General features: G+C 39.5%; 1 protein-coding gene across 2 annotated transcripts in view; it reads left to right on the top strand.

Moving 5' to 3' along the window:
- Positions 1–21,076, top strand: part of L2HGDH (L-2-hydroxyglutarate dehydrogenase) — a 49,625-nt gene that overhangs the window by 20,666 nt on the left and 7,883 nt on the right. The window contains exons 5-9 of one of the 2 annotated variants that reach the window (XM_065941901.1): positions 5,924–6,086; positions 7,223–7,257; positions 13,040–13,207; positions 14,467–14,624; positions 15,698–15,829. In XM_065941901.1, coding sequence (XP_065797973.1) covers positions 5,924–6,086; positions 7,223–7,257; positions 13,040–13,207; positions 14,467–14,624; positions 15,698–15,829 — 656 coding nt within the window. The remainder of the gene's footprint in view (positions 1–5,923; positions 6,087–7,222; positions 7,258–13,039; positions 13,208–14,466; positions 14,625–15,697; positions 15,830–21,076) is intronic. The other variant, XM_065941902.1, reaches the window with a different exon arrangement.

Genomic DNA, 21,076 nt, shown 5'->3' with positions numbered 1-21,076 from the left:
CACAACCCATTGTTAATGACCTATTAAGCTGTTTTAAATGGTCAAGAAAAATTAAAAGAATAATATTCTGTGACAATGAAAATTATATTAAATGAAATTTCAGTGTCACACAAATTTTTATTGGCATACAACCATACTTTCTAATTTATGTGTTGTCTGTGGCTGCTTTTGTGCCAAACAGCCACCTCGAGTAATTAGAACCTTAAGCTTCACGTGGACAAAAATATTTACTATCTGGCCCTTTACAGAAAAAATTACCAGCTCCTGATCTAAACAGTAGGGAGCCACTGAAGGATTTTGGCAGGAAAATGATATGCAAACTGTGTTAATTAAGGAAAAGTTAATCAAACTCTGGTACATGGGATGAAACTGGTCATGGGAGAGAGGGGAGCCTTGAAGTGGGAGGTCAGAACCATTTATATATTTATTTTTGGAAGCAGCTTTACTCACTATGACACCGCTAACACTACCTATTTATAGTTACTTTTAGAATCAGTTCAGTTCAGTCGCTCAGTTGTGTCCAACACTGCGACCCCATGAACTGCAGCATGCCAGGCTTCCCTGTCCATCACCAACTCCCGGAGCTTCCTCAAACTCATGTCCCTTGAGTCGGTGATGCCAGCCAACCATCTCATCCTCTCTTGTCCCCTATTTTTAGAATACCTGATTCCTTTCTGCCAGGCTTCCCTGGTGGCTCAGATAGTGAAGAATCTACATGCAATACAGGAGACCCAGGTTTGATCCCTGGGTCAGGAAGATCCCCTAGAGAAGTAAATGGAAACCCACTCCAGTACTCTTGCCTGGAGAATTCCATGGACAGAGGAGTCTGGCAGGCTAAAATCCATGGGGTCTGAAAGAGTGGGACACGACTGAGCAACTAACATTACTACTACTGTATATCATAGGTCAGTAATTTCTAGACTTAAAGCAGTTTGACATACTATTCTTTATCTCACTGTATTTTCTCTTTTTTTCCCCCATAAAATGGGATCTGACATAAGATGAGCAGTAGTTTGTGGTGGCTGAGAAGTTAGACAGACATAAATTTAAATCTCATATCTGCCTATTTAACAGCTGTTTACCTTAAGTTAAAATTTTACTAAACCTCAGACTCCCTGTTTGTAAAATGGAGGTTGTTCTGAGAATTAAATAGAATAATATATGTAAAGCATCCAGGATATGTTAATCTTCAAGAAGTGATGGTTGTTATTTTGTGCTTTATGTGAGCAGTAATTCTGGTGAATTAAAATTGATTGTTTTTTGAGATACTTGGGTACTTTTCATGACATCTGATAAGATAACTTTTTTATATTCTTTTTCTCCTGGTTTACATTTTCCCCTTTTCCTAATACTTTGTTTGTAAATACTTTGTTTATTTCCTTTAAGTCATGTCAATTCCTCTGTAGAATAAAATAGGCTATTTCAAAACATTGTTGAGAGATCCTAGGATATCTTCAAACTAGGGTTGTGAGTAACTCATAAGAGCTTGTTTTAGTCAGTTGGGGCTGCTGCAACAACGTGTGTGCTCAGTCATGTCTGGCTCTTTGCAGCCCTGTAGACTGTAGCCCACCAGACTCCTCTGTTCATGGAGTTTTCCAGGCAAGAACTCTGGAGTGGGTTGCCACTTCCTACTCCAGGGGATTTCCCGACCCAGGGATTCAACCCTCTTCTCTGTGTCTCTTTTGTTGGCAGGCGGATTCTTTATCACTAGTGCCATCTGGAAAGTGAACCAGTTAGCTCATAAGTGTCAGGTATTTATTTCTCATAGTTCTAGAGGCTAGATGTCTGAGATCAAGGCTCTGAAAGATTTGATGTCTGGTGAGGGCCCACTTCCTGGTTCATAGACCATCTTCTAGCTGTGTTCTCACAATACTTAAGGGGTGAGGGAGCTCTCTGGAGTCTCTCTTATAAAGCCACTAATCCCGTTCATGAAGGCTCCATCCTTATTACCTAATCACTTCCCAAATGCCCCATCTCCAAATACTGTCACATTGGTCATTAGGTTTCAGTCTATGAATTTTGGAGGCCCACAGGCATTCAGTCTATAGCAGAACTGGTTGTTTATACTAATGCCATACTTAAAAGGAAAAAAATATTAGTATTAAAGAAATTAGAGAGCTGTATACATATGGGGGCAGGAAGTATTAATATATAGGAAATCTCTGTTCCTTCTGCTCAGTTTTCCTATGAACCTAAAACTGCTCTAAAAAATCAAATCTACTAAAAAAATGGAACTAAACTTGCTTCCGATCTCTTATCTATACAGTGCTTTACAAGAATTATTGAGTGCTTCTTGATTATAAAACAGCTAAACCTGTTTCTGTTTTATTGTTTTGTGTGATTTTGATAGTGTTTGGTTATGAAACTAAGATGTCAGAATCTTACTGATCTGTATCAAGTATTACCTGGCATTTGAGAATAAAACAATTTATAACCTCCCCCAGAGAGGCATGCTAGTTTTTAACATGTGTTTCTGTTTTTATGTACTATCAAGAAACTGTTTCAGACTTTAAGATTAGTGTAAAAAATAAATAAAAAGACATATGAGCCCCTGACCGCACTGTGGATTTGGTCATGATGTAAAAACAATATTGACTCTGGAGTTTGGGAAACAAAGTTATTGATTTTGTGATGGTACTGAAATCTTGGGGATTTGGAAGATTCCAGCTAGTCAACTGAAACAACAGTCATCTGTTGTGTATCTGATAACTTTAGAAATTAAAAAAGAAAAATAGAAAAAGAAGGATCCATGGTTCTTTATATCATGCCTTACTATTAAAAACAAAACAAAACAGCATTTTGTACATCGTAAAGACTAGGGATGAGTCTGGATATTGTTCTGTGGACCTTACACAGAAGTGATCCTCACACTTCTCAGAATGAGGTAGATGAAGTATGTATATATAGATAATCATGTGAATTTGACCAACATTTTCTGCTTTACTGTGTGCCCAGCACTACAGTGGGTACTGCAGATGTGAAGGTAAGACATTGCCATGATCCTGAAAGAAGTTAGAGTGTAGCAGAAGATAGCTTTAATATAGTGATAAGTATGATGATAGAACTGATACTCTGTCTTGTACCAAGGTACGGAGAGCTTTTAGTTTAGTCCGGGAGTCTAGGAAAGTCTTCTCAGAGGTGAGCGCCCTGCTTGAAAGATGAATAAGTAGTGTCACTTCTAAGAGAGGTGTACGTTACCCTTCCCTGAGGCCTCTGCAGTAGTGATCTACCTTGTAGAAGGCCCCATTATGGTTATCAATGTCTAGACATTTTTAGGGATGGCAATATAGAGTGGAAAGTATACTTCGGTTTTTCATAATGGTGTCTTGAGTAAATTTCTCCCTTTCCCCCCAAATTCATGACCACTACCAGGAATGGGTGGCAACATTTCCATGGTATAGGGTCTCTTCTCTTTCTTCCAGACCCTGCAGAAAGAAACAGTTTGTCAGGGGAACTCTGAAAGGGTTTCTTGTATCATCAGATCTGTTTAAGAAGAAAATTAAGTGCCCCTAGTGGGAGTATCTGAGAAGGTTTTAAAGTGCATCTGTAAGCTTTGAGGGATGGCTCCTGACAGTGCTCTCTATGCCTCTCTATCCTGACTGCTTCCTCTGACCCTAGGTGTGCTGATCCAACTGCCTTACTTTAACGCTATTGGTCAATCACGTATTCCTCTAGCCTCCTGACTGACTTCCAACTCTTAGCTTTCCTTGACCCACTTGCCTGGTTCTTTTCCAACCACCTGACCTGCCACGATATCAGATTCCAAGCTCTGACCTGGTGACCTGAACAGTGCTTGGGCAGTCTGCTGGCTGACAGCCAGCCAGCCTGTCCCCTGACCCCGCCCTAGGTCGGAGTGCCAACAGCTTGGCAACAGGGATTTGTCCCACCTTCCCCCTCATCCACACTCGGGCAAGGCACACCAGCATCTCATGAGGAGGGTCACAGCCAAGACCAGAAAGGGAAGGAGGAAGGAAAGCTGTTAGGAAGGGTAAGGTTTGGTATATGTTTAAAGACAGCCCGCCAAAGTTCATTCAGTCACTAAATATTTGCGTGCCTCCTGTGTGTGTCAGGCATGTGCTGGATTAGAGGAGTAGAAGATGAATAAGGAGGGTATTTGGGATGATAAAAAAGATTGATATGAAACACTTGTACACATGTTATTTTACCCCTCTGTTATCATACTTATCACATAGTTCTATGCTATGTAAAGAAGTTTTTGTGACTAAACTCTTAGTATTATCTTAAATTAACTTCCAAGGTTATTGTATCCCAGATACTATTTGTAGGTTGAAGTTGAATTCTACTTATTTGACCTGTGAACCTAGGAATTTCAGGCAATAGAAGTTCTAGTGTAAAATCTTACATGTGTCTACTGTGTTGAAACAGAAGGAATGATTTCCTTTTCTTGGCAAATGCTCTCAAATTCTGGAAGCAAGACTGTCAGGAAAATGATGAATTTTGCCACATGTTAGGTTCAGCTTGTGAAAAGAGCCTGAGATTGTGAGCCTTCACTTTTAGTACCATCTGGCCATTTGGACACATTGGTCAGGGTTGAGTGGCAAAATCAAAAGCTTTTTTTTTTTTTTTTTTTGGCGGCGCGCCCCCCTGCGCATGCGCCTTAATCAAAAGCTTTTAAAGGCCAGACAGGTAAATGCACTGGGCTGGGGTGGAGCAGTGAATACAGATGAGATATTTAATATTATCAGATGTCATTTTAAAGCTGTAACATCAGTGCAGTGCTGCCCAGGAGGATGGTAGCACTTAAGTTGCCCTCAACTTCTGGGCTTTAGTTATCCTGGGAACCAGTCTGCCCTCTCAGGGGAAATTGATTGAGAGAACTGATATACTCTTATATACAACAAGGCAACAGAAAATGATGCCATTTCCAAGCACTCACCAAAATGTAGTCAGTATTTAGTGTGTGAAATTCTACTTGTATCCTTTTCTTTACAATTAGAAAAGGCCTATGCACATTCAACACTTATTCTGAAAAATTAAATATGTATGGTTGTAGATCATTCATTTATAGAGTTTAAACTTGTTTTGAGTAACACACACACACACACACACACACACTCCAACATAGCAACTAAATACACAGGCTATTAATTTCTCCATATTACCTGAAGAGAAAGTTTGAATTAACCACATAAAATCTCCATTCAGTAGTTGCAGTCTTGAAAATAGATTCTGCAACAAATCAAATCAAATCACTCTGAAAACATTGTGAACAACTCTGAGCTCTCATTGAGTGTGCATGACAGATAATATACTACTGGGAAAATCTTAGTGCAGTTTATATAAAGAAATTGGTAATACAGAATTTGACTCAGAATCAGATATGGTTAAGGATAAATAAAACTAAAAGACTCATTGTAGCAGCTGGAAGAGCCTGAAAAAATTAACTCCTCTAAGGAGAAGAATTATTTCCAGATTATAGAGGTTTTCTTATTTAGCTAGTATTATTTCTATTATCTGTTAGACAATTTGTATATGTATTCAGTATCAAATTTAGGCACTGAATTAAGAAAGCTTTTATCTTATTTTTCTTTAAGACTATCAGATGTTTGCCAGGAAAGGCTAATTGTGAGTTACCCATCAATATAAACAGTAAAAAAAATTCAGTCAAAGATAAAATTTAATGGACAACCTGTTGTTTAGTTGCTCAGTCATGTTCAACTCTTAGACCCCATGGACTGTAGCCTCCAGGCTTCTCTGTCCATGGGATTTCCCAGGCAAGAATATTGGAGTGGGTTGCCATGCCCTCCTCCAGGGGATCTTCCCGACCCAGGGATCAAGCTTGAGTCTCCTGCATTGGCAGGTGGATTCTTTACCACTGAGCCAGCAGGGAAACCTCACTGGAGAGCCTATCCTCAGCAATTTTTAATTATATTGTCTTGATTTTTTTACAATTCTGTCCCAGGGTCTAATGGCTATTGATTGTCCTTATACTGGCATCGTGGACTATCGGCAGGTGGCTTTGTCATTTGCCAAGGATTTCCAAGAAGCAGGTGGCTCTGTTTTGACCAATTTTGAAGTAGAAGATATTGAAATGGCTAGAGAAAGTCCTTCGAGAAGTAAAGATGGTAAGCTGTCCTTGTCTTTTTGTTGAATACCTGAATTTACTTTAAAGAAACTTGGGACTGTTTCTGCCTAGGGTAGCGCTGACAAGAGGGTCACCCGGAGCTAGCTGCAGTAGGGCACAGAGCTGGAAGCAGGTGCAGCAGTGAAATTAGCTACCAAACACTTTCCTATCCAATAGGTTAGACTCAGAATCCCCTGGGCATGCTTGTTAAAAAGGCAGATTTTAGCATCCCTCAGTCTTACTGAATCAGACTGTCTGGGGATAGGACATGACTCAGCCATTCTGAACCCCCCATCCCCCAACTCCCCCACTGTAACCTGCACTTAGAGTTTATTTTGTTTTGCTTTAGGGGCACAGATTTTTTTTTTTTAAACCAAATGAATTAGTTGTTAAGCTTTAAATTTGTTTGGAAATTTGAAGGGAAAAAGAAGTAGTACTCAGTTCGTTCTTTCTTGACAGGACTTTAAGGAGATCTGAGTTATCTGAAGCAATCATTCTCCCAGTGTCCTTCTAAATTCTAAGATGATGAGCAAAATTGTTAAATAACTGAGATTGTTAGGTAGGTAGCATAATCAAATTTATGATATAAGTAAATCATATTCTTTACCTGCTATCCATATGCATTATAGGTCTTTAAGATCACATGTATCTGATTGGGAACAAATTTTAGAAATAGTTTATCATTGGAAATTTTGTGTTGTAATAACTCTTGCTTCTCTATACAGTCTAGAATCTGCAAGGATTCAGATAACGAACACTTGAATGACAAGTGTCATAGCATTCTTCCAACGGAAAAATACATACCGATTTGTGACGGTTCATTTTATAGCATGTTTTCTAGGATTGTGGTTCACAGAAAAGCTGGGCCGTCTAGTGTGGAAGCTGAGGTGGGGAATGGTTTACAGATTAAATGAATTAAAATAAAATATGCTAAAAAACATGCCAGAGTTTTATGTATTGTCAAATATTAACTAGTTGAATCTTGTTACTTGGTGAAAAGAAAACTTTAGAATGAAAAGTAGGAGCCAGTCATGGTTATGACAGAGATAATCCTTGAAATTTATGACTAGAATAATATTTCATTAAAGTAGGCCTTCTTTTGCTAAAAATAAATCTTTCACTAATTTTTTTTTTCAGGAATGAAATATCCAATTGTTATAAGGAATACAAAGGTAAAGATTCTTTTTTAAAAAAGATCTTTATTTATGTCTGTGGCTGTGCCAGGTCTTAGTTGTGTCATGCAGGTTCTTGTAGTTGCAGTTTGCAGGCTCTTGGGATCATTAGTTGTGGTATGTGGGGTCTAGTTCTATCACCAAGGATCAAACCTGAGCCCCTTGCATTGGAAACACTGAGTCTTAACCACTGGTTCACCAGGGAAGTCCCAAGATTCTTAAGTAAACTACTTTCATCTACTTTATCTACTGTCATCCTCTTTCTTAAAAATTTGAATTAAACCACAGTGCTGTATTTTATGTCACTGAATGAAATTTGCCTACTGTAAAATTTATTCTGAGAAAAACCCTTTGGGAACAATGTAACAACTTTCATTCTAAGAAAGGTTTCAACTTGGAAATGTCTTCATCAACTGATTGTGCCAGCAGAGGATAGGATTATAAGCACTTGGAGTAATGAAAACTGATAGATGTTTTATCGTTTCTGCTTACTTATCTACATGAACTTATTATTAACTCTCTACTAATTATAAGACTTTGGGGACAGGGAGCAGGCCGTGCAGGGAGAGATGGGCTGCTTTTCTTCATCTTCTCATAGTCTAAAACAAGAATTATTGAATAGCATAGAACTATTGCATTAGCTGTTTGTTTACCGAATGATCAGAGTTCAGTCAGTCAGGAGAGTAGAGTCATCGATGAGTATATTGTAGGAATTAGGCCATACACAGTTTTGAAAGTATTTGGGGAGGTGAAAATTCAGAAGGAGAGTTGGTAGATCAGGAGGCATCTCCAGCCAGTTTCTGAGAAGCCAAGTGTGTCCGGCTTCTAAAGTTGGAATGCGAGCAGGAAGCTCTGTCTACACCCAAGTAGTGGCTGGGGCAGTGCTTGGCCAGTAGGATGGATAGTCAGGAGGTGAGCTGAAGGTGGAGCTGTAGTTTATCAAGACTTGGCAGTGGGTGTTTGGGCCAGAGGTGACCTTAAGAGAATAGTGTGGTTGCTGCTGTACCTCCGCTTCCCAGATCATATGCAGTTGCTGTTTGGTCAGCTTTAAGTTAGAAGCATGTTTAGGAAGCATCAATCCCAGCATAAGCAAAGTGACACCGTAACCCCCCTGCAGTCCTTCCCTTTTCAACTTGGCATCCACTCACACCCCTTATAACTACCTTTATGAAATAGAGAAGAACAATTATGCTTCCATCCACAAGGTGCAACTATCTTTCATACACCTGAAGACAAGCTTTGTCTCTAAAAAGGATACTAAGTCTACTTTTATTGATAGTGAATGTTCATTTCTTTTCTATCTGAGTCACTCTCCCACTTTGAGATCCTGCAATATAAATCCAGAGATAAAAGGTTAACCACTGTTTAAACATCTTGAGTCTCAACTGGAGGTAATTTTTCCTCCTAGGAGACATGTGGCAACGTCTGGAAGCATTTTTCTCATCACACCTAGTAGAGGTGGGGGCGGTGGGGCACTGCTTTTGGCATTTACTGGGTAGAGGCCAGGGAATCTGCTAAGCATCCTACAGTGTGAGAGACAAGTCCCCACAACAAAGGCATCTGGTCCCTCATGTCAATAATGCTGAAGTTGAGAAACCCCATGTTAGATGATGGGGAAGTGGCAGAACTGGGTGTGCTAGTTGTCTTGGGCTTCCATAACATAGTACTACACACTGGGTGGCTTAAGCAGCAGAAATTTATTTTCCACATCTCTAGATGTTAGAAATCTAGGTCAGGGTGCCATCCGAGTTAGCTTCTGGTGTGATTTCTCGGCCTGAGGCTGGCTTACTTTGTCCTTAAGTGGCCTTTTCTCTGTGCCTGCACATGTGCAGAGAGAGAGAGTGGGAGATAGCAGTCTCTTTCCCCTATAAGAACACCAGTCCTATGAGATTAGGGATCCACTTTACAGACCTTATTTAGTCTTAATTATCTCCTTAAAGGTCCTATCTCCAAATACAGTCTCATTGGGAATTAGGACTTCAACCTATAAATTTGAGGAAGACACAGTTCATTCCAGTAACAATGAGGGTAAAGAAAGAGTTGGGTAATTTATAGGCAATTATATTTATTTTAGAATAAGAAAGAAATACCCCTAGCTACTGTACTCCTCATTTCTGTCACCAGTCATGTGGTCATAGCTGATATTTATAATTTCCCTCTTCCACTACTCATTCCATAGTCCCTTTGCCCTTGGCAAGCATCTCAGCTGGTAATGGTTTCTAGTTCAGTGGGGTAACTCAAATTTCCATTCCTAAAGTGTCTGTGCGCTTAGCAGCCCTGCTTGTTTTGGGTTGCAGGTTCCATTTTTGGGTTCCATCAAGTTTTATAATAATACTATAAAAGTTAATAGTAAACTTTAACATTTTAACATGGGGAAACTAAACCATATCCCAGGAGAGCTACATTCCAGACATACTTCTATTCATCATCTCTGAGCCCTCTATGTGGTAGCAACTCAGTGTTTCCTTGAGAGAATCGGTTATCCCGCCCAGAACAGTAATTCCTTCTGCCTGTTGATTCACTGGCAGGAGGAGCCCAAAGTGACCAGGTATGACAGTATCAATTTCTTTTTTTTTTTTTTTTTTTTTTTGGGGGTGGGGGGCCGGGCCAGCCGGCAGGGTCCCCCCCCCCCCTCAATTTCTGACTTAATGGAACCATTGCTTATTTTCTAATGGAAGCATTTTTCCCTTGGAAACCAAGACCTCTAGACCATCAGAGCCAAAAATTGTAGGACTGGGAAGCAAACATTTCATAAGCAGTTTATTATAATAGTAAGGAGCTACTCCCATTTTCTACCTCTTGATTTCCAGACCTGTGAATCCTGGCTGTGGAAGAAACAACACCATGTATTAGTCACTGGTTTAGAGCATTTGAGAATCCTGGAAGACATTGCCCCAAGCCTATAGGTGTTGCCAGCCAGCTAGCGTTGTTACTGGATCTTCAAAAGCTCATTCTACTTTTTGCCACCCAGTAGCTTCAGGATTGTGGGGAAAATGGTAAAATTAGAGCATTCCACAAGCATGAACTTATTGTTATGCTTCATTTCCTGGAAAATAAGCTCACTGATCAGAAGTAATGCTTTTGAGTAAAATACCGTAATAGTGAAGAAAGCATCCTGTAAGTTCACAGATGGTGGTTTCCATAGAAGTATTGCAGGTAGGGAAGATAAATTTACATCCAGAGCAAGTGCCTACTCCAGTGAGGTCTAAGTGCTGCCTTTGGTTTTTGATTGAAGTGGTCCAGGGACCATGTCAGTGGCTATGTTGATCTCTGCTGTTGGCCGATTGAGCATTCACCTGTGGCTGTAAATAGATCAGCCTTGGTGAGTAAGTCCATGTTGCTAAACCCATGCATTACCTCCTTGCTGCCAAAACCATTTAGTTCATGAAGCCATTGGGTATGGATGGGGTGCCTGGGGACAGAGGCTAGCTAACATCCACAGGGCAGGTCATCTTGTCTACTGATTATTAAAATTTTCCTCTTCCATGATCACTCTTCAGTGAGCATTCATATAGAACTCAAATGTCTTTTTTATCCAAACCTGTTTGGAGAGATCATTTCACATACCTTTTCTCCAGAGCTCCTTTTTCTGACCATCCAGCAAATAGTCATTGCATATGAAACAGTATAGATCCATACTTCTAGCCATCTCTCCTTCTAGGTAAGATAAATAACCAAGTATGACATTCTGTTTTCTGCTCCCTTGGGAAGATTGCCCTTTACTACAGTCCTTCAGGGCCACTCCCAAGTGGGGCGCTGGTGCTATAGCTGTTCTTTTCAAGTGATGTCAGAATGTTGTGTAGAACCATTTGTCAACCTGGCCTGTATTTTTTTCTTCCTTGGTCAGCTGATTACTCTCCACGGGGCCGAGGGAGCAGGTCCAGAGGGAGGAGATGATTTAGCAGTGGAGGTCATGGGCACTTGAGCCACTTGCCTCCACAACTTATATGTGCCTGCAGGACCTATACATCTCTGATCTTGTATATTCCACTTCCTCTTGATGACAGAGTGTTGCGTACACACCCAGTTTTGTGGCCTGGTGAGTAAGACAATACGCAGTTCATTATGGGTAGTTCAAATGGTAACTTGGTGACCTGTGGTCAAGTGTTGAATCAAAGGCAGAAGCGCTTTCTCAAAAGGAGGCTAATTACCTGCAGAGGATGGTGTAACTTTCTTCCAAAATCCTAAAGTTCTGTGCTGTGATTCCTCCCATAGGGGCCTACCAAATAATAAGTCAATGTAAATTAAAAATTTCCATTTTGGGTGTGAAATTAATGTTACTGAATTATTTAATATTTTTTTTCCTTTGAATTGTTCCTCAAGTTTTTAAAAGAACTTTTAAGTTATTGCATTCTGGTACCATTCTACGAATTCTTTTATCTTTACGTTTATCATAAGACTTATCTTCATTTTATGTTCTAAGAACAAAAGAATTGCTGACTTTTCAAGTAGTTACTAGTAGATTAATATCACATGAAAATTTTTTTGTACTTCTGGTATATAGTTCTAGATGAACGGAAAAGATATTAACCTACTTAGAAGAGGCATTTATATTTTTGTTGACATAGTCCTTTGACTTCAAGGATCTTAAAGCTTTCATGAGTTTAGTCTGGCTAATTTGAATTCACTGCAAAGAAGTTTCATCTGATTTTTGTCCGAAGTGTGGTTGTATAACTGTTGAAAAGAGGCTTATCTTATTAGCTGGGCAAAAACAGGATGAACACAGAGATAGCATACGGATAAATCAGTAAAGTTTAGAAAGAAAGAGAACACTGAGGGAGATGAGAACCTCAAGGCTTCAGAAACAGGTCCTCTCGGAAGGAAATCTAGGAATAAGAAATTACGTGGAGGGAGAAGGTATTAGTTGTTTCCTCTGTAAGAAATAAAGCAATAGAAATGGAGAATGGTAGGGAATTAGGGTTAAGTGAAATCATTTAGGAAATTGAGTCACAAATTGGCTAACCCGATTAGAGTAAAGTGAAAAATATGCAGATGATAATCACAAATAAAATTGATGAGAAAACACAGCCTAAGATTAGTAGTCTCCTAGTCATTAAAACAAACCTTGAAAAAAAAAGCAAAACTTGACCATAGTGTGCATTCTCAGTAAATGTGGGTTGAATGACTGAATTTTGAAAAGTAGCCTCATTTTGCAAAGTAGATGCTGATCAGAAGGGAAAAATTGGTTGCTGGGTAGATTACAGTTGGAATTGGGCAAGGTTATTGAGTGTGAAGCAACCTGAGAGTAACAGGATAATTACCCCTAGATAAGACAGGAGAAGCTATTTGAAATACAGAAGAGGCCGAATAGGTTGAGGCCACCTAAATGAAGGTGGCTTCATGCAATAAGTAGTGAAGAAGTTCCACGGTAGGTCTTTTTAAAAAAGAGCTGTCTGTATGTGGCTTGTCAGGTATCCTCGCTAGGTCAACCACTGTAACTCTAAAGTATAAAATTTAAGCTGATATCCTCTTGGGTGCCACTGCTCTGAGTTTCTCCCTTCCAACTAAATGCTGAAGAACTTCTTTTGCTGATACTTGTATTTAATCTCATCTTTTAAAAAGGATAAAAAGATGGGAATTCCCTGGCAGTCCAGTGGTTAGGACATTTTCACCACAGGGGCCTGGGTTCAATACCTGGAAAGGAAACTAAGATCCTGCAAGCTGTGTGATGCAGCCATGAATGAACGAATGAATGAATGATCCAGATCTGTGCCTTTATTGTCTTTGCTATCACCTATTCTTTCTGCTTCCCACAAGTCACTGTTCTTTTCTCTTGCCCTAGGGAGAGGAGGTTCAATGTCAGTATGTTGTGACATGTGCAGGACTTTACTCAGATCGTATTTCCGAGTTGAGTGGCTGCAATCCCAATCCTCGAATTGTACCATTCCGGGGAGATTACCTAGTCTTGAAGCCAGAAAAGCGCTATCTTGTAAAAGGAAATATTTATCCGGTAGGTAATGATACATCTGGCTTCCCAGGTGGCTCAGTGGTAAAGAATCCGCCTGCCAGTGCAGGAGACGCAGGTTTGATCCCTAAGTCAGGATGATCCCCTGGAGGAGGAAATGGCAGCTTGCTCTAGTATTCTTGCTGGGAAAATCCTCTCCCATCAGGGCAGAGGAGTCTGATGGGTAACAGTTCATAGAATCACAAAGAATTGCACACAGCTGAGCAACTGAGCACACACGCACACCGTGATGCCTCTGCTTTCTCAAGAGACTTGTGGGCAAAAAGGGAATGAAACAAAAACTTTTCCCAGGGTTAGACGCAAGAGATATTTTAAAGGGCTTTTTTAGTTCAAGCATTCCACCTGTTTCTCTGGGTTAAATCCCTACATCTTAGTTCTGATATCATGACTACCCATGGACCATATAGTCCATGGAATTCTCCAGGCCAGAATACTGGAGTGGGTAGCCTTTCCCTTCTCCAGGGGATCTTCCCAACCCAGGGATTGAACCCAGGTCTCCTACATTGCAGGTAGATTCTTTACTAGCTGAGCCATAAGGGAAGCCCTAAATTGTCAGTACTTGCCCACAAGTACAGGATGAACAGTGAGGAAAGAACCTGATTCTCCCACCTCTCTCTGGAAGGAGTACTCCTAAGAGAACTTTTCCTTGTAACAAGCCCATATGCCAACCTTCTTTCTCAGTTCACTTATCTATAAGTGCAAGAAAGGGGATGTGGCCACTCTGTAGTTTCATGGTGTAGAAGACATAGGCATTTAAATGAAAAGCTCATTCTTCTGTCTGGACCTACTAGGTTGAACTACCAGTATTCAGCTATTCAGTGTTTTTGACCTTGCCAAAACTTCCATCATCTGTTCCAACCTGTTGCATTCCCACTTGACAAAAGCCTGTGTTGTGAAGGTGGGTTTTTTTCTGGCAGCTCTGATTTTACTTGTCAGCTGCGTAGATTCCTAGTTGGGGATGGTAGGAGTGGGGAATAACCTAAACATAGGAATAACCTAAAGTAGGACAGTTTTTGTCTTTACCCAGAAAGAGGAATAGATGGGACAGTGTGCCTCATTGTCATGGCGTCAGGTTTCCTGTGTGGCATTTTTAGGCAGAAGCATGTATGTAGAAAAGTATTACCTGAGCACAGATCACAAGTAAATGCATGGGAAGAAGGTGTTTTATATTACCAGTTCAATGTTTGTGTGTATAATAAAATGCAGTGTGAAATGGGGCTCTGTTTGCTGTGTTCAATCTGTAGGTCCCCGATAGCCGATTTCCTTTCCTAGGAGTTCACTTCACACCAAGGATGGATGGCAATATTTGGCTAGGGCCAAATGCAGTTCTTGCCTTTAAACGAGAAGGCTACAGACCCTTTGACTTCAGTGCCAGAGATATTATGGATATAATGATCAAGAGGTAACTTCTTTTCCTTAAAAAATGATTTTAAGTGCTTATACTTGTAATATGGGAAATTTTTTCTTTCTTGATATTAGATTTATTTGGATAAATCTTCATATTTGTGATTGGTATATTGATTTTTTAAACAACCGGAATTACGAGCTTTGTGAAATAAGCATAACATTTTAACTACTTCAAGAAAATTCTGATGAGCCAGGGTGATGTCTTGGTTATAAAAGAGCCAAGAGTGATCACCCATCTGACAATCCAAATCTTGTCTTGCTAACCTTTGAGTTTGAAAAAAAAGAAAGTTTCTCTCAAAATCAGTAGATGGCTTACTTTGATGGGGTCATTTCAGGCTAGTCACCATGATTTGGAAAACCTCTGGAGAAACTGCTGATAAGCAAGGTTGTTTTCTTTTCTGGAAAATTAGCAGTACTGCTACATTGATATGAAATGCAGATAATTTACTATGGTAAGAAATAACTGAAGTATTTTGTCCTTTTAGCAGTGTTGCTCTCTAGAGGGTTTCACATCATCAAAATCACTAGAAAGCTTTCAGAGCCCTACTTGCATTTCACCCTGTGCAGATTCTGAAACCAGTTTAGGGTGGGGCTTCCCAGCTACGAGCTTGTAAAAATACATATGAACACAGGCTCCCCAGAGTCTTACTTGAGAATCACTACTAGCATATCTGACCTCTGACCGACTAAAGAGAAGTAGGGTAAATGTCCCTAATTTAAAAATCTGTAAATATCTTTTAGGTGTGTTTTAAGAGCAGGTAACATTGCATTAGAAAGCCCTGGTTTTGGCAGTCTTTATAGAATCCTAGTTTGAAACCAGCACCACCTGGGAATTTGAATTTGAAAGGTGCTTACTTCTGGAATTTGGAAGGTATTCCTTCGATGAGGTTTCCTTCTAATGTAGGCCAAAAGTTGATTTTCTTTTTAATATGTGGTGTTTTGGATTTCACCTAGATTTCTGTGGTTCCACCCTCCTCCCCACCACCCCCCAACCTGAATCTAATAGTTGTAGAGATGTTTTACAGTAATAATTCTTTCTCATAAAGATTTTATTTTCTTTGCTTTCAGTGGCTTGATTAAACTGGTGTTCCAGAATTTCTCCTATGGAGTTAATGAAATGTACAAAGCATGTTTTCTCAGTGCAACAGTGAAGCACCTTCAAAAGTTTATCCCTGAAATTACTATCAGTGACATTCTTAGGTAAGGAAAAGCTGTAAAGCTGTAAGGATTGTGAATGCATTCATGACCTATGTGAACTTGGGAGGTGGGTCTGACTTCGTGATTCTAAGCACCCATGCAGTCAGTGTGTGCCCTGAATTTTTGCATCTCTCTTTCTTAACAAGTTGCTCATTCCCCTTGCAGTTTGGGTGTTGCTGCATTACTCCCCTTAGTGCTTGAACTAGGTCTGTTTATGATTATCTAGAGAGCCCAGCACTAAGCTGAACTCTCCATTGCAGTTATGTTATGATGCCATCTTCCCCCTTGTGTCTAGCTATCACTCATAATAAAACATCTCACCTGAAAGTTTTTTAATCTCCCTGGCCACTTGTGACTCCAAAGCCTTCTGACTTCAGTTCTGTGCAAGATCATTGATTACCATGTTACCTAATTAGGTAATAAGCTACGTGATACTTTGATTCTTAAAACCTTTTAGAAACATAACTCATACCTGCTGTCTTACCTTGCTTCCTCTCTACTTATTTTGCTGTTTCTTGGGTCCTATTGCACTCAAGGACTATTTGCAGAACAGGAGTAGGAAATAGCACAGTAGCAATCAGTTTAAGTCCTTGCTACAGGGGTGTGGGGCAAAGGAAGGACTATTTAAAACTTTTTTTATTTTCTTAAAAGGTTTTCTGGACTTAACCTATACTTTGTCCTAAATACCACATAAACCTATTTCCTCTGTGGTGGTATTTTTAGGTGCTCACCTTTTTTCCTGAACAAGCCATTTGTTAGGCCTAATCAGCCATGGTCTTTGAGGCTCCCTCTTCCCTGAACTGATCCCTCCATGAATCTCTAGAGCACCATGTCTTTCTCCTCAGTAACAGCTGCGGGACTCGCCTGGTGTAAAATGTCAGCAGCTCGACTCTGTATCTAGGAAGAGAGCAATGATCACGTCAGCTGTCTCCCTCAGGGGAGCGTCCTGGTCTAAATCTGACTTATGTGTCATTCCCAGACCAGCCTCTTTGAATGCTTAGAACTATTAAACCGAGCTAATGTTTTTACTTGTATCTTTCTCACCCCTCTACTCACCTCCTGAAATGGAAGGGATAAAAATATCTAGGCTTTATGTTCTTTCACTCACCTATAAATGAAGGCTTTTATGTTTTCAGTGGTATTTTTTAGCAGCCTTGTTATGTTTTATATCTGAAAATAGATGGGTCAAATCAAGTGTCTGTTACTGCTGTTAATACTCCTTGGAAAACACAATAGATGAGTGTAGTGAATTCTATACATAAATAGTTGGAATGAATTCACTACCCAGATTTGATTACCACACTTTTGCAGAAGTCTGAGGGAAACTCTTTAGATCAGTGGATTTCATATGGTAGAACTGAACTTGGAGCCTGTGAGTTTTGGTGAATACTCTTGTCTCTGGGAGGAAGGGTGTGGATTCCAGTTACCAGTCTCATTACCATGTAGTAGAAAACACACAGCAATGTAGGCTGGTGCATCGGGGGACAAGTTCAACTCAGTCACAGACGCTCTCTCTGGAGAAAGAGAAGCTGAACACATTCAGCAATTCCATTTGATTCCTGTAGCTACGAAATGCAAGAAATTATCCGTAATGAAGAGAAAATTGTAGAAGATATGTTTGATACCATTTATATGTTTATACCATATTGTATATGGATTTCAAATGTAAAAATAAAAACAAACATGGGAGTGATAACTACCTAATTGAAGAGAGAAGTTAACTCCAGGGAAAGAAGAGAATGGGATCCAGAGAGTTTGACAGGGCGCTTCTATCAAACCTAGAATGCTTTATTTCTTAAGCTGTTTGCGTAAAAAATTGGTGTTCATTATGTTATTCTCATACCTGTTACATGCTTAGAATCTTAAATAGTCATCATCATAATAATAAGTGAGATAATTAGGCTGTCCCACATTTTGAAGCCCAAGTCCTGCATATCTTGCAGCTTATGTAACACCATAAATGCTCTATCATTAATATTGGGGTGGAAGCATATTAGGCAGTTCTGGATAGTAAAAAAGAACCAAAGCAGCACTTTTAGTGGGATTTTTAGCTCAAGATGGTGTCCTTTAATTACAGTAGCCTCCAAAGGGGACACAGCTTGACTTCTCATTGCCTAGCCAGAGCATCTTGGGCAGTAACTTACTGGTGAACATTAGACTGGAATATAAAGTGAAAGTGAAGTCACTCAATCGTGTCCGCGTCTTTGTGACCCCATGTACTGTAGCCTATCAGGCTCCTCAGTCCATGGAATTTTCCAGGCAACAGTACTTCTCCAGGGGATCTTCCCAACCCAGGGAGCGAACCCGGGTCTCCCGCACTGCGGGCAGACGCTTTACCGTCTGAGCCACCAGGGAAGCCCTGTAGCCTACATACAAAGTGATAGCCTGTCAAATATATGCATTAGGTATACAAACTTCTCATTATTAAATGATGATCTCTAAGATTCCTAATTTAAGCTGTAAAGCCCTTTAATTTGTTCTGTGATTAATTTTGACATGGTAATTTAACTAGTTTGTATGTTTTAGCATTGTAAGGACATAAAACATGAAAACATATTTGCCAGGATCCCTTCTTTTTTCCATACTTCATTTTGAAAATACCTTCTTGGGAGGTATTTTTCAGGCAAGTAAATTTTCAGACAAGATGTTTTCATCATAAGTGATAGCTAAAGACTACACAATATCATTGTGAAATACAAGGGTAAAAGCCAGAAATTCTGTAATAAAGGTGATCTAGACCCTTTTGCAAAAAATGTTTTCTCATTCTTGGTACCATTGACATTTGGGCCAAATAACTCTTTACTGTGGGGGGACTGTCCAATTCGTTGTAGGATGTTTAGCAGCATCCCGGGCCTCTACCTAGTAGATGCCAGCAGTACTTCCCTGGTATGACAACAGAAATGTCTCCAGACATTGCCACATGCCCTCTAGGGGGCAAAGTCTCCCTTGATTGAGCACTGGTCTAGAGAATGTGGTAGCTTTCACACTACAAAACACTAAGAGAGTCTGGGAAAATATAATAAAAAAACCCTTTGAAATACTTATTGCTGAGAGTACAAGGAAATAAGGGGATCTCAGAGATGAAAACAAAGAGGAAATTGAAAACTCAAGAACTAAGAGAAATGCTGATGCTGACCTGGAAGGATGGGGAGCATTTTCTGATTTTGATGTCAATATAACTTGAGTTTCATTTTTAATTGATATATGATTTACTTACAATAAAATATGCATATTTTAAGTGCTCAATGAACTTTTGAATTGTATAAACTTGTATCCACCACCCAAATCAAGGTACATTAGGGACTTATATTTCAGTTGCCATTCAAGTGCTGGAAAGAAAGCCTTGGGTCTGTAAAAGGGGAAAAGTTGGAACTGAGATCCCTTTGTAAAGCCAGGGACTCTGGAAAGGCTATACTCTCAGTGAGAAGGAAGTCTAGAAAAAAAATCTGTAAAAATCTAGAACCCAGGGCCTGCACTCACAAGTACTTGGAGTTTCAATTTGTACCACCATTTTGATCTAGGAAATGTAAGCTAAGTGTAGATCCAGCCTAGTTTGGATCCTGCTTCAGACTAATAATTTTCCCTCTCACTCTCTTACTTTAAACAGATTAGAGTGAGTGAAAATCAGGGTTATTTGACCACAAACTGAATATTGTTGATAGTAAACAATTAGTTAGTTCAGTTCAGTCTCTCAGACGTGTCCGACTCTTTGCGACCCCATGGACTGCAGCATGCCATGCTTCCCTGTCCATTACCAACTCCCAGAACTTTCTCAAGCTCATGTCCATCTTGTCGGTGATGCCATCCATTCATCTCATCCTCTGTCGTCCCCTTCTCCTTCCACCTTCAATCTTTCCCAGCATCAGGGTCTTCTCCAATGAGTCAGTTCTTCCCATCAGGTGACCAAAGTATTGGAGTTTCAGCTTCAGCATTAGTCCTTCCAGTGAATACTCAGGACTGATTTCCTTTAGGATGGACTGGTTGGATCTCCTTGCAGTTAAGGGGACTCTCAAGAGTCTTCTCCAACACCACAGTTCAAAAGCATCAATTCTTTGGCGCTAAGCTTTCTTTATAGTCCAACTCTCACATCCATACATGACTACTGGAAAAACCATAGTGTTGACTAGATGGACCTTTGTTAAGCAAAGTGATGTCTCTGCTTTTCAAGATGCTGTCTAGATCGGTCATAGCTTTTTGTCCAAGGAGCAAGCATCTTTTAATTTTATGGCTGCAATCACCATCTGCAGTGATTTTGGAGCCCAAGAAAATAAAGTCTGTATCGTTTCTATTGTTTCCCCATTTATTTACCATGAAGTGATGGGAGCGGATGCCATGATCTTAGTTTTTTGAATGTTGAGTTTTAAGTCAGCTATTTCACTCTCCTCTTTCACTTTCATCAAGAAGCAATTAGTATTTTTGTCTTATTATTAGGAATCCTTTTAAGAGAAATATATGTTGAAGCAGGATGATATGCCATCTAGGGTTTGCTTTAAAATAATCCAGTGGAGAGAGGAAGACAGAGAGTGGGGTACAGATGAAACAAAATTGGCTGTGTGTTGGTTATTGAAACTGGATAATACATACATGGGAGTTCATTATACTGTGCATTTTACTTTTGTACATGTTTAAGATTTTCCATTTAAAAAAAGGGTGTTCCCAGAATGGTAATATGTGGAGCTTCTAATAAAATGGAAGTTTATTATACTGTTCATTTTATTTATGTTATATATATCTGTATATTTATTTGTACTAATAAAAGCAAATATAAGTCAGTATATTTATTTTTACCAATAAAAACAAATATAAAACCTTCTGTAGAGGGACATAACTTCAATCAACCCCCACACTATTCCCCCAGATAAAATCCTGCTGAATAGGAACTTACCAGCAAAAGTTACAAAGCACCATAAGTGAGAGTAAGCAGATAGAATAAATACTAGAATTAGACCCCTAAAAATTTAGGGTAATAGTAATATTAGAAACCATAAAGTAAGTATATCCCAGTGAGTTAAAAAAGGAAATGAAGTAAACTGAAAAAAGAATAATAATATAAAAAATACCCTAGGCAAATTTAGAAACCAAGTAATCAGAATTTCTAGGAATGAAAAGTATAGTTCTTAAATTTTAAAACTCAAATGATTAAGTTAGACAGCTGGTTAGATCTCCTGTAAGAGAAAATTAGTTAATTGGAAGGTAAATCTAAAAAACTGCGAGAACAGTATTGCAAGCTAAAAGTGCATCATGTGCAAA

Source organism: Muntiacus reevesi, chromosome 7 (genome assembly GCF_963930625.1).
Source record: "Muntiacus reevesi chromosome 7, mMunRee1.1, whole genome shotgun sequence".
In the NCBI taxonomy this organism is placed as follows: Eukaryota; Metazoa; Chordata; class Mammalia; order Artiodactyla; family Cervidae; genus Muntiacus; species Muntiacus reevesi.
The sequence above is the reverse complement of the archived record's forward strand: the minus strand, read 5'-3'. Positions and strand labels throughout refer to the sequence as shown.